Source organism: Marmota marmota, unplaced genomic scaffold (assembly GCF_001458135.2).
Source record: "Marmota marmota marmota unplaced genomic scaffold, marMar, whole genome shotgun sequence".
Classification (NCBI taxonomy): Eukaryota; Metazoa; Chordata; class Mammalia; order Rodentia; family Sciuridae; genus Marmota; species Marmota marmota.
Genome location: NW_026000222.1, coordinates 5,753,469 through 5,766,187, shown reverse-complemented (window position 1 = coordinate 5,766,187; position 12,719 = coordinate 5,753,469). Strand labels below are relative to the sequence as shown.

At 50.2% G+C, this 12,719-nt stretch overlaps 1 protein-coding gene across 3 annotated transcripts in view; it reads left to right on the top strand.

The window, feature by feature from the left end:
- The window catches only part of LOC107150872 (c-Maf inducing protein), a 199,920-nt gene that overhangs the window by 138,623 nt on the left and 48,578 nt on the right, over positions 1-12,719 (top strand). Inside the window, exon 1 of one of the 3 annotated variants that reach the window (XM_048792683.1) lies at positions 11,884-12,119. The exons of the other annotated variants lie outside the window; for them this stretch is intronic. Coding sequence (XP_048648640.1) covers positions 12,102-12,119 — 18 coding nt within the window. The 5' untranslated portion in view covers positions 11,884-12,101. Of the gene's footprint in view, positions 1-11,883; positions 12,120-12,719 lie in introns of those variants that run through there. 3 annotated transcript variants of the gene reach the window in all.

Below are 12,719 nucleotides of genomic sequence, written 5' to 3'. Positions count from 1 at the left end.
GCTCAGTGACTTCAGTGACTTGATCCTGCCTCCTCAGGGAGGTCAAATAGCTCTTTGCACCCAAAATTAAGATGGGAGCAGGGGCCTTGTTAGTCACTAATCTGAGGTAGCATTTTCTGAGCACCCCCGCCCCCCAAAGAAAAATGCAAAGACCATCCCAGAGGCCACGCTGGCTCTGGCTCAACGCCCAGGGGAACAGCCCTGGTGCGCGGCCTGGCCCGAAACCACAGGGCAGAGCTCTGCTTCCCCTAGGCCTGAGAAAAGGAGCTCTATCCCAGTCACTGAGCAGAAGCTATTGGCACTGCCACAGGTGACCCCAGGCAGACGGTGTGCGGGAGTAAGGTCAGGCAGCAGGACTGCCACGGTCCTCATTTTTACATCTTGAATGGACGTCCTGCCTCTGCCAGCCCACTGGAGGTGGCTTACTAAGGCACACAGATGTGGAAATTGATAGGAAGTTGTGTGGAGGGTTCCCGCAGGTGATGAGAAAGCAGGCCAGGTGTACAGACATGTGTGCAGGATGGTGCTATTTTCATAACAAAATGAGGACCTCAGACTCTGCTCTGTGGACCTGTTTGATTACCAGGACCATGAGAAGGGCGCAAGGCCATGCTGACGGTGCTGACCTGGGCGCGACTGCCCGCACCACCCGTTCTCCCCAGCGGGGTCTGGAGTGCAGCCCTGCCCCGCCACACTTCAGCAGCACGGTGGTTGCAGGGGGGTGGGGGACTGTGGCTGCTCACCTCGCACGTGTTTACCATAAGCTGTGGTGTCGCAGTGTAGTGTGGATTCAGGGGAGGGGAGGGTGGAGGCGATGGGAGTCAAGAGCCAACAGGGATGTCACAACCTAAATTCATGTGCCGGTTTGTGTGTGTGCGTGCTCACATGTGTGTACATATGTGTAGGAGAGAATGCATGAAATGAGGTCACCCAGAGACAGAAGGCAGGTGTCATCCGGCAGGGGGCCGCTCTGCTTTCTGTCCTCATTGTTCTATACAATCCTGATTTTTCAAAGAATGCATATTATTGTAAAAATCAGATAATACACTACTAAAAAGTACAAATACTAAGGACTGGCCACTGTGAGGACTCTGTTCCCGGGGTCCCTTCCTCTTTTCTCTTTAATTGGAAGTGCCGCGCCTGGCTGGGGCTTCCTGCAGTGGCTGGAATCTCTGCTGTGGAGCAAGCCCAGCCCCTGCCCAGAATCCTCCCCAGCCACCTCTGCAGAGAAGCCAGCTGTGCTGGACAGACGGACATGGGCCTCCCTGGCTGTGCATGTGGGCCAATCCCGTGTGGGCGGGCAGGCCTGACTCTGGGTGATGGTAGAGGTGGGTCCAGGTGGATCTGGGTGTCCCCGCTCTCTAACTGCTGTGTGGCACACTGTGGCCACGGTCTGTCACTCAGCTTTTGCACTTACCTACTGAACTCAGTAGTTACTGTCAAGCCTGGAATGTTACATTTAATTCTTTCAACAGCTCCAAGAGGCAAGTGACACTAAAGTCCTCATTTTATAAATGATTAAAATAAGGGTCAGAGAGGTGACATGGTTTGTCGAAGGCTGCACAACTTTTAAGTAGGAGGAAAGAAATCCAAATGTGGGTCCGCCCCACTCTCAGTTCATTATAATACACACTGTTGGGTCTTTGGGGTTCCCAGGAGTTTCCTTGCTGGGAAGGGGGAAGTCCAAAAATCTTAAGAGTAATCATGGGGCTGAGGCTGTAGCTCAGTGGCAGTAGCATGTGTAAGGCACTGGGTTCCATCCTCAGCACCACATAAAAATAAATAAAGGCATTCTGTCCATCTACAACTACAACAAATTTTTTTTAAAATCTTAAGAATAATCAAAGAGCTGAGGGCATGAGGTATTGGGGTGTGCTGAGCATGGGCTTGGGGATCTGCAAGGCTCCCTAGGGTTCTTCAGCCAGAGGGGGAAGCTGGGCAGCCCTCTGTGGGCACTGCTGATGGAATTTGCTGTAGCTTTGCTAGAGGCAGAGGCCAGAGGACCCAGGCAGCTGGAGATTCCCTGCTGGAGTGAGTGTCCGGGGCTGCCAACATCTGCACCCATCCAAAGCTCTAGGGCACGACCCTGCCCATCTTCCAGCTCTGGTGGCTCTAGGTGTTATTTTGTGGCTTGGTCCATTTAGGCTGCTGTGGCAAAATCAGAAGCTGGCCGGCTTACAGGCAGCAACCTTTATTTCTCCAGTTCCGGGGGCTGAAAGCCCGAGATCAAGGCAGATTCCGTGCCTGGTGAGGGCCTGCTTCCTGGTTCACATGACCATCTTTCCACTGTGCTCACGTGGTAGGAGGGGCGACACGACTCTGGAGTCCCTCTGATAAGGGCACTGATCCCATTCTTGAGGGCTCCAGCTCCAATATTCTTACACTGGGTCACCTTCCTCCTTTTCTGTTTTTGGCACTGGGGATTGGACCCAGGGGCACTTAACCACCGAGTCACATCCCCAGCCCTTTTTTGTATTTTATTTTGAGACAGGGTCTCACTAAATTGCTGAGGCTGGCTTTGAACTCTCATCCCCCTGCCTCAGCCTCCCGAGTGCTGGGATCACAGGCGTGGTAGCCCTCCTTTTCTTTCTAATGTTGAAGACCCCACTGAGGACCCACTTGGCGCAGGCAAGCTTTCCTGCCCCCGGTCAGCCTCCTGGGAAGGGGGAGGCACCTCCTACCCACAGGTTCTGCCAGCTACTGAGAACCAAGCTCAGGGGACCCAGGTGCAGGGCAGGGCAGGGTGGCCGCATCCAGCTCTTGGACTCCGGGAAACGTGTCTGGTAGGCGTGCACGGAGGGCGCTCTGAGGGCCACGCTCTGCATGCCACGCTGTGCATGCCATTGTGTCAGCACCTGGCAGGTTTGCAGGGTCAACACATCCTTGGGGTTAAGGCTTCTTGAAGCCAGGAGAACCCTTCCAGAGCACCAGGGGTGTCAGGCTGGACTTAGGCATGCAGCCCAGGACCCTAAGGCAGGCCTCAACTGGCTCCTTTTTCCCTCTTCCCTTTGTAAAATGGGGATCTCCCCTGCTGACCCTGGTACCAGGGATTGAACCCAGGGATGTTAAATTACTGAGCCACACCCCCAGCCTTTTTTACATTTTATTTCCAGACAGGGTCGCTAAGTTGCTTAGGGCCTCGCCAAGTGGCTGAGCCTGGCTTAGGACTTGCAATCCTCCTGCCTCAGCCTCCCGAGAGGCTGGATTACAGGGTGGGCCATCACGCCTGGCTAGCCATCTGGAGATTCTAAACATGCTTTAGTCTATTGTATTAAAATAAACATCGTGTGATTTATCACTTTAACCATCTTTAAGTGTACAGTTCTTAAGCACAGTCACAATATTGTGCTGTCATCACCACAATCCATTTCCAAAACTTTCTTACCTTCCTGCAATGAAGCTCTGACCTATGGAAAGACAGTTCCCATTCCCCCTCCCCCAGCCCTTGGCAGCTGCCCTTCCCCTCTCTGTCCCCATAAGGCTGACTGCTGCAATCACCTTACGTGAATGGACCTGTACAGGAGCTGTCCTGGTGTGACCCGCTCAGCTCACTTAGCAAGGCTCATTCATGCCAGTGCTTCCTTCCTTTTTAAGGCTGAATAATACTCCAATGTCTGTTGGCACCACGGTGGTTTATCATGCAGTGTGGGTGGACGTGAGTTGCTTCCCTCTGGCTGTTGTGAGTTGTGTACAGATGGACTTGTGAGTATACCAGTGCCCAAAAAAGCACCCATCTGCAGCACCCGCCTTTTCAGGCTTGGCCTGCGATTGGACTGTACTGTTGAGATTTGGTAACCCCCGGGGGCTGCAGTGTGTTCAGGGTGGAAACGCTGGTGGGCTTGTTTGGGCATGAGCTCAACTGGTTTGTGGGCAGCTTGAGTTGTTGGCTGGTGTGCAGGTGGCTGCTGGTGACAGAGAAGCTCTGAGCGGGGGTCCTCCGCCACCATTCTTTGCCAAGGACCCTGCGTCAGCCTCCAGCTGACGTCCTTGCTCAGGTTCTCCTGGAAGTTCTTCCTGCAGGCTCCTGGGACCCCAGGCGGCTCCTTCTGACATCACTGCTGATGCAGGTGCCCAGGTGTGCAGGCCTCCTGGCTCCGCCTTCCGGAGACAGTGAGGACCGGGGCTTATGCAATCCAGTGACGGGCTGGGCCGTTGTTCAGGCGAATGTCAGTATTTCTACCCACCGAGGGAGCAGAAAGGGACAGGGCATCAGGTTGCCACCAGGAAAGTAAAACCCGACAGTCTAAACCGAGGCTAAGCCGGGAACTGAGGCCTTCTCACCCGGAATCCCACGGCCCCACTGCCTGCTCCGTCACTTGAACAGCTGCAGCAGAGCCCTGAGAAGCCGGCCTCCTGGGTCAGCCCTTGTTTGCTACCAGCCAGCTGTGTGGGTTTCCAGTGGCTGCCAGGACAGATTACCATAAACTGGGTGCCTTCAAACAGAAATCTGTTCTCTTCCAGTTCTGGGGCCAGAAATGCAAAATCAGGGTTTGGGCCGGGCCCCACTCCCTACAGCTCCAGGGAGCTCTTTGCCCTGCCTGCAGCTTCTGGGGGCTGTGCATCCCTGACACTCCTGGGTCTGCAGATGTGGTGCTCCGGTCTCTGCCTGTCTTCACGTGGCCTTCTCTTCTGAGTGTGCCCAAGAGTGCATGTGTGAATGTGTCTCCAAGTGGCCTTCTTATAAGGACACCAGGCAGATTTAAGGCCCACCCTAATCCAGTATGACTTCCTCTTTACAAAGACGACCACAGTCAGATCCAGTGGGTAGGACTCAGACTGTCTTTTGGGGAGGCCCAGCAGAATCCACAACAACAGCTGCGTGACCCTGGGAAAGGTCACGATCCCTCCTTGTCACGGTCCGCTCTGCATCATGGGGCAGGATAGGCGTGTCCACCCCACCGAGGCGTGTGGATTAGCACTCACCACGTAGAGGGCTCAGGAGCATCAGTCTTCCCAGCAGGCTCCATAGTGGACTGCCGGGGCCCGCCCTGACCCAGCGATTCCCACGCAGGGGAAGTGGGTTAAAGGATCTGTCCCAGGCTGCTACAGCCTAAGCGCTGAACTCTTGTTAGCTGTTACTCTGATGATTGTCCTCCTCCTTGCCGACCCTACCTTTTGCAAAAACCAAGAGCACCTGCTGTGCACCCAAGTGGCTCCAGTTATCAGGCCACACATTGAAGAAACAGCTGAGGCATCATCCTGCCTCAGGAGCTCATGTTCAGTGGGAAAAACGGCCACATGCGATTTCTGCTGCATTCAGACAGCATCCATGGTGGCCAGACTGCCCAGGTGCAGTAGACCCTGAGGTGCAGGTAGGACGTGGTGCCCAGCTGGGAGCCTGACACCCAAGCCAGGTCATCTCCTCCTCCCCAGGCAGATTTATGTTACCTAGGTAACCAGCAGATGCCCCAGAACATGCTGTTTCTGTGACAGTGGTAATGGCTGCAGTGAGGCTGCCTCTGGTGGGCTCTTCCGGGGCTCTTGCCGGTCTCCCCAGGAGCCTGTGTTTCCAGGGACGTGTCAGCTGGGCACCCAGTAGCAGCCAGGCTGCACCTGCCCCTGGGCAGCCAAGGAGGCAAGCTGAGTGTGTTGGGGGGGATGATAGGAAGTGGCAGCGTGGGCGGGGCATAGAAGGCACCCACGTGCACCCCTCTCTGTGGTACCCAGGATGCAAAGCTAGGCTTTGTGACTAACCTCGGCCTCAGCTTTCTCAGCTGTGAAGTGGGGCTGTGTATGCCATGCAGGGTTAGAAAAGTTAATGCACCTGAAGCACTGAGCGCTGGCCTGGCCCTGAGGGTCCTCCAGAAAGCAGAGCCCCTGTGCCCTGGTACCACTTGCACTGCAGTTGCTCCTCGCTGAGCAGTGGCCATTGTCACTGTAATTACTAGCTTGCTAGAGTGATGGGACCATGCCTTGCCCTGCAGCCAGATGGGCAGTGCACAGGTCTGGCTGTTCCCCTGCTCCCCGCCCTCCGTGCATTCAATGCCCTTTTACCATCCTGAGCCCACAGCTCCTGGAGGGCGATTGTTGACCAGTCCCTCTGTCAGTTATTGGACCAACAGGCGACAGTTGAGTAACTGTCCTGGCTAAACTGTGGTCCCCAGAAAGACCATTAAACCATGCACTGCCCTATGGCCTGTGCAGGCAGTCCTGGTGCAGCTGAGGTCCCAGAGCAGGGCGTAGACCTCCTGTTGTCAGCTAAAGGCAGTGGCAGTGTGCACGGCAGAAACTACCAGGTGCCCGTCCTCAGGGACCGATAGTGGTGTGTCCACGGAGGAGCGACACAAGTCCTGACACCTGCAGCGGTGTGAACAAACGCGAAAGCATCATGCTGAGTGTGACATGCAGTCCCAAGAGGCCACCTGCCGTATGACTCTGTTCTTACAAACTGTCCAGAACAGGGACTCGCAGAGACAGGAAGGAGACCAGTGGTTGTCAGGTGCGGGGGGGGGAGCAGGGAATGCTGCTTGGGGCACAGAGCTTCCTTTGGGACCAAGGGTACACAACATTGTGTGAACACTAAGGGTGCCTGAATCCAACTCTTTAAAAAATGATCAGTGGTTAATTTTGTGGTATGTGAATTTTACCTCAACTGTGTGTGTGTGTGTGTGTGGCATGTGTGTGGGCAGTGGGAGTGTGGTGTGGTGTGTGTCCATGTATGTGCATGTAAGAGCCGGTCTAATCTCAGAACATTTATAGAACAGACAGCCCAGTCTGTAACAACAACAAAAACAAAAACATGCATTTACAATATTTCTTTTAGAATGAGATCTGAGGGTATTGATTTGTAGGTGTGATATAATGTAGGTGTAAGGTGAGCATCTTGTAATTACTTAAACCCCTCAGTTAGGTGTATGAATGCCTTCCGGTTCTGCTGTGTAAAGTTCTCCTGTGTAAAGTTGCATGTGACCCTTGGCATCTCTGTGCAGAGATAATCTTGTCTTGAATTAATGATGAAGACCTGGGGCCAGATGGGTCGTTTGGGGGTACACGTGGAACAGTCACAAGGCCTTTGTCATCTCTGAGGTCAAAACAGTGGTCTTTGATGCCAAAAGGATTTAAGGGAAGGATTAAGGGAAGCCATTCTGGAGTCATAAAAAGAAGGCCAGCACAAAGCAGCTCAGCAAATATGAAACTCCTGCCTCTTATCAGATCACTATTAGATCTGATCTTAGTGCACTTATCAGAGCACTATTAGCTATAACCTTTCCTTTTAGAACTGCCTTCATAGTGTCTCAGAGGTTCTAGTATGTTGTATCACTATTCTTATTTAAGTCCAAGAATTTTTTAAATTTCTCCCCTGATTTCTTCTATCACCCATTCATCACTCAAAGTGTGTTGTTCAGTCTCCATGTGTTTATGTAGTTTCTGAAGGGTTTTTGGTTTTAATTTCTAATTTTGAAAACTTATACTCCAATTAGAAAACTTTGAAGAAATGGATACATTTCTAGACAAATAATATCTGCCAAAATTGAATCAAGAGGACATAGAAAATCTAAACAGACCAAAAACAGTATAAAAAGCCTCCCAACAAAGAAAAGCCCAAGACCAGATGGATGGATTCTCAGCTGAAATCTACAAGATCTTTAAAGAAGAAATAATGCTAATGCTCCTCAAATTAGTCCATAAAATAAAAAGGGATGGAACACTTCCAGATTTATTCTATGAAGCCAGTACCACACGCATACCAGATAAGGACACACCAAGGAAAGAAAATTATAGATCAGTATCCCTGGTTAACTTAGATGCAAAAGTACTTAATATTAGCTATTGTGTTCACCAATATATTAAGAAGATTGTATATCATGACCAAGTTGGTTTTATTCCAGAGATGCAGGGATGGTTTCACATGCAAACCAGTAAATGTAATTCATCACATAAATAGAAATAAAGACAAAAATTACTTAGTCACTCAGTATATACAGAGAAGGCCTCACAAAACTCAGTACCCATTCTGATTTAAAAAAGAAAAAAAACTGAAGGCACTAGGGATAGATGGAACCTACCTATATATGAAAAACCCAAAGCCAACGTCATAGTGAGGAGTAAACTGAAAGCATTTCTTTTAAAATCTGGGACAGATATATCCCCTCTCACCATTCCTAATTAATATAGTGCTAGAAATTCTAGCCAGAGTAGTTCAGCAAGAGAAGGAAATAAAAGGGTTAAAATTAGAAAAGGGAGAAGTCAGGTTATCACTGTTTGCAGATGATATGAGCATATATGTAGAAGATCCAAAAAACCCCACCTAAAGACTGCTAGAGTTAATAAAGAAATTCAGCAAAGGAGCAGGTTACAAAATCAACATACAAAAATCAATAGCTTTCCTGTATACCAACAATGAATCTGCTGAGAAATCAGGAAAACAGTTCTGTTCACAATAACCTCACAAAACAAATAAAAACTAGGAACAGGCCGGGCATGGTGGCTCACACCTGTAATCTCAGCAGCTCAGGAGGCAGAGGCAGGAGGATCAAAAGTTCAAAGCCAGCCTTAGCAAAAAAGAAAAAGAGGCCCTAAGCAACTCAATGAGACCCCGTCTCATTTATTCAGAGACCCTGTCTCTGAATAAAATATAAAAAATAAAATACAAAAAAAATTGAAGAAGACCTCAGAGAGGGAAAGATCTTTCATGTTCATGGACAGGCAGAATGAATATTGTTAAAATGGCCATATACCAAAAGCGATGTACAGATTTAGTGCTATCCAATGACCAACAACATTCTTCACACAACTAGAAAAAACAGTTCTAAATCATTTGGAAGAAGAGTAGTCAAAGCAATTCTAAGTCAGAAGAGCAATGCTGGAGTCTGGGGTCATGGCTCAGTGGTAGAGCGCGCTTGCCTGGCATGCGTGAGGCACTGGGTTCTATCCTCAGCACCACATAAAAATAAAATAAAGATATTGTGTCCACCTAAAGCTTAAATATATGGTATTGTGTCCATCTACAACTAAAAAAATAAAGGCAATGCTAGAAGCATCCCAATACCTGACATCAAAATATACTACAGAGCTCTAGTAACAAAAACTGCAAGGTCCTGGCATAAAAACGGACAACAGACCAGTGGTAGAGAATAGAAGATAGACAAACCCAAACAGGTGCAGTCATCTAATCCTAGACAAAAGGGCCAGAAACTTACATTTTTAACAAATGGTGCTGGGACAACATATGTAGAAGAATAAAGCTAGACCCTTCTCTCACCCTGCACAAAAATCACCTCAAAATGGATCAAAGACCTTGGAATTAGACCAGATACTATGCAACTCCTAGAAGAAAACACAGGGTCAACACTCCAGCCTTTAGACACAGGCAACGACTTTCCCAATCGGACCCCTATTGAGAGCTCAGGAAATGATGCCAAGAGTTAATAAATGGAACAACTTCTGCACAGCAAAGGAAACAATTAGGAATGTGCAGAGAGAGCCCACAGAATGGGAGCAAATCTTTGCTAGCCACTCTTCAGACAGAGGATTAATATCTAAAATATACAAAGAACTCAAAAAACTTAAAAATCAAATAGCCTAACTAATAAATGGGCAAATGGAATTAAACAGACACTTCTCAAAAGAAGAAATAAAAATGGCCAATAAATATATGAAAAAACATTCAACATCATTAGCAGTTAAGGAAATGCAAGTCAAAACTACACTGAAATGTCATTCCCTACCAGTCAGAACGGCAGTCATCAAGAATACAAATAATAATAAATGCTGGAGAGGGTGTGGAGAAAAAGGAACACTTTACACTATTGATGGGACTGTAAATTAGCACAACCACTATGGAAATCAGTTCTTCAAAAGACTAGGAATGATATGCCCCAGCTATACCACTCCTTGGTATTTTTCCTGATTTTTTAAAGGCATCTTACTACAATGATGCACGCCTGCCCATGTTTATAGCATCGCAAATCACAATAGCCAAACTATGGAACCAGCCTCAGTGTCTGTCAAAAGATGAATGGATAAAGGAAATGTGATTCCTAGACACAGTGGAATTTTATTCAGCTAAAAAGAAAAATGAAATCATGGCACTTGCAGGAAAATTAATGGAACTAGAGACCATTATATTAAGCCAAACTTAAAGGGTCAAGGGTCATACATTTTCTCTCCTGTGTGGAAGCTAGAGAAGAAAAAGGAAAAGAAAAGTGGGGGTGGAGCTCATGAAAACCAGGGAGAGCTCCATAGAGGAGAAGGCAAAAGAGGGGCGGTGGGGAGTGCTGGGGAGGAATTTGGCCAAATCATAGTTCTGTTGTGTGATGTACGGTAATGTGACAACAGCTGCCATCATCAGGCACAGCTGCAGTGCACCAATAAAATACCCGGAGTGGGGGAGACAAGGCCAAAATGCACCCGTGCCCAAGAGGCCGGGCTGTGAAAGCCGCTGGCTTGGCAGAGACCGCAGACTACTGCACGAGCCACATGCCCAGACAGAGCGCCTCTTGAGTCAGGAAGGCCAGGGATGTTGACCAGCCAGTCCTCTGCCTGGGTGTGCAAGGCCCATTTGAGGGTACCAAACCTTGGTGGACCTTACAGGAGTCCCCACCTGAGGGGGTGTACAGGAGCCTTGTGCTAATGCACACAGTGGCCCTCAGCAGTGATGGGGAGAGGCAGGAGAGAGTAGCTGGGCCCCTGGGGTGTGGTGACAGAGGGCACCCCAAGACTTCGAGACATGTTGTATGGCAAGGTATGCCACTCACTAGACTGGACACCATTGTGTCTTCACAGTGTTAGAATTTATTGAATAACAAGAAGTTCACAAACTGCGTGGACCTCTTCCATCAGTAGCAATCCACTGAGTACTCATGGGTCACTTTGTGGCCATAAGGCAGGCAGTGACAAGTTCTTTTGTTCCAGCCCTAATTACTAGCACCTGTGACACTGAGTTCACACAATGGTGTGTGTGGGCTACAGAAAGGCTAAGATGGGGTCTGGGTGGCCACAGGTTCCACTGAAAAGCCAAGGCCAGAGTGGATCCTAAGGCACAAGTCACTCCAGGTGGTCAGGTCAGATAACCACCAGTGAGCATCCACCGGGAAGCAGACTGTCAGGGTGAGGGACGTATGCTAGGGGGCCTTGGAGGGAGGCGGTTTCCAAGTGGGCCGCCGGGACGGGGAGACAGAGCCGAGCTGAAACACCACCACAGAGCCCCGGGTTTGTGGCCTGTCACCCTCGTGATGTTTGCCAGATGGTCTAATGAGGGTCAGTGGGTGCCACCATAACCAGTCTTGGGGTTATAGGTCTCGAGAGCGGGTTACAGCTGGTGAGACCGAGAAGCTTGTGGGCCTGGTTTCTCTGCTAGGGGTCTGGTATGCCCACTCATCCATCTACTTGTAATTCAGTTCCATTAAGTTCACAGGTGGTCAGCATCTATTAGCACGATTAACGTACTTACCAGTTTGTGCTTAAGGTTGTGCTGGGCAGATGGTGGCTGTTTACTTGTACAAACAAGGAGTAGACTCATTTTACCTTGGCACTTGGACTCAAAAGGGAGTTATTCACGGCAAACTGCCGCTTTATAAAATAGAGTGACTCGGGGCTGGACCTTTCCACAGGGCAGCACTGCCCAATGGAACTTTCCACAGTGATGGAAGTGTTCTCTGTGTCATCCAGTGTGATGGCCACTAGCAACTGCGTGTGCCTAGCGTGGCATGGCACTGGATGTTAGTCTTAGCTCACTCTAGTGAAGTTCTTTGGTAGCAGTCCCTGGGCCAGTGGCTTTCTGACCGGAGCTCTGCTCTGGGACCCAGGACCTGCCCTGGGGAGATAGTCAAAGCCAGGCCGTGACTCCTGCCGCCTCCTGTCTGCGGGGTCCTCCTCCCCTCCGCAGCTCCACAAGCATCCGTGTGGCGTCCTCTCCCTGACAGGTGGGAGCATGCGTGCTGGTGTGTGTGCGAGCCTCAGAGGCTGCACCACGCAGCAGAGCCGCAGCCCCATCCTCGCGAGGCCTGCTTCCAGTACATTCTGAGCCACGCCTCTCCTGGCGAGGGGCACGTTCCTGTTGACAGCTTGCCTCCCGAGGAAAACCCACAAGCTCCGCTTTCCCAGGCCTGAGAATTCTGGAGTCTGTGCCTGCTTCTGCCGCGGGAGCTGTTACCAGAGAGATGGCGGGTGTTGCCCAGGTAACGTCCCTTCCCTGACAAGCGGAGAGGGTGAGGACAGCAATGGAGTGGCTGGCTCTGCCAGACGGGAAGCAGGAGGCTCTTCCTGCTGCCTCTGTTTGTCGTTAGCTATGGGACTGAGTCACAGATTCTGGGAACCCTCCGAGTCCTGCCTGCTCTGGACTGCTCACTCCCGGCCGGGGTAGGTGATTAGTTGCTACTTATCCAGGAATGCATACATGTTTTATGGATACATGTTTCGTGGATAATCACGGCAAGCCTTTGACAGTAGTTACTCTTTTCCTGCTCTGCAGATAAAGAAACTGAGGTGCAAGTCAGACTGTAAGTTTCACGAGCACCAGGGCCTGTCTGCTGTGCTCGCCCTCGGTGTCCTTAGTATTTAGCACAGTGCTTGGCCTATCGTAATGGATGGTGCCAAATAGCCTGTTGGGCGATTGGATGGAGGATAGGTGGGTGGGTGGGTGGGGAGATGTGTGGATGAATGGATGGTGAATGGATAGATGAGTGACTGACTGACAGATGGGTGGGTGGGTGGATGAAATAAAGCACAGATTTGAGCCAAAGTCTGCTTCAAATCCTGTACTCTTCAACACCAAACCT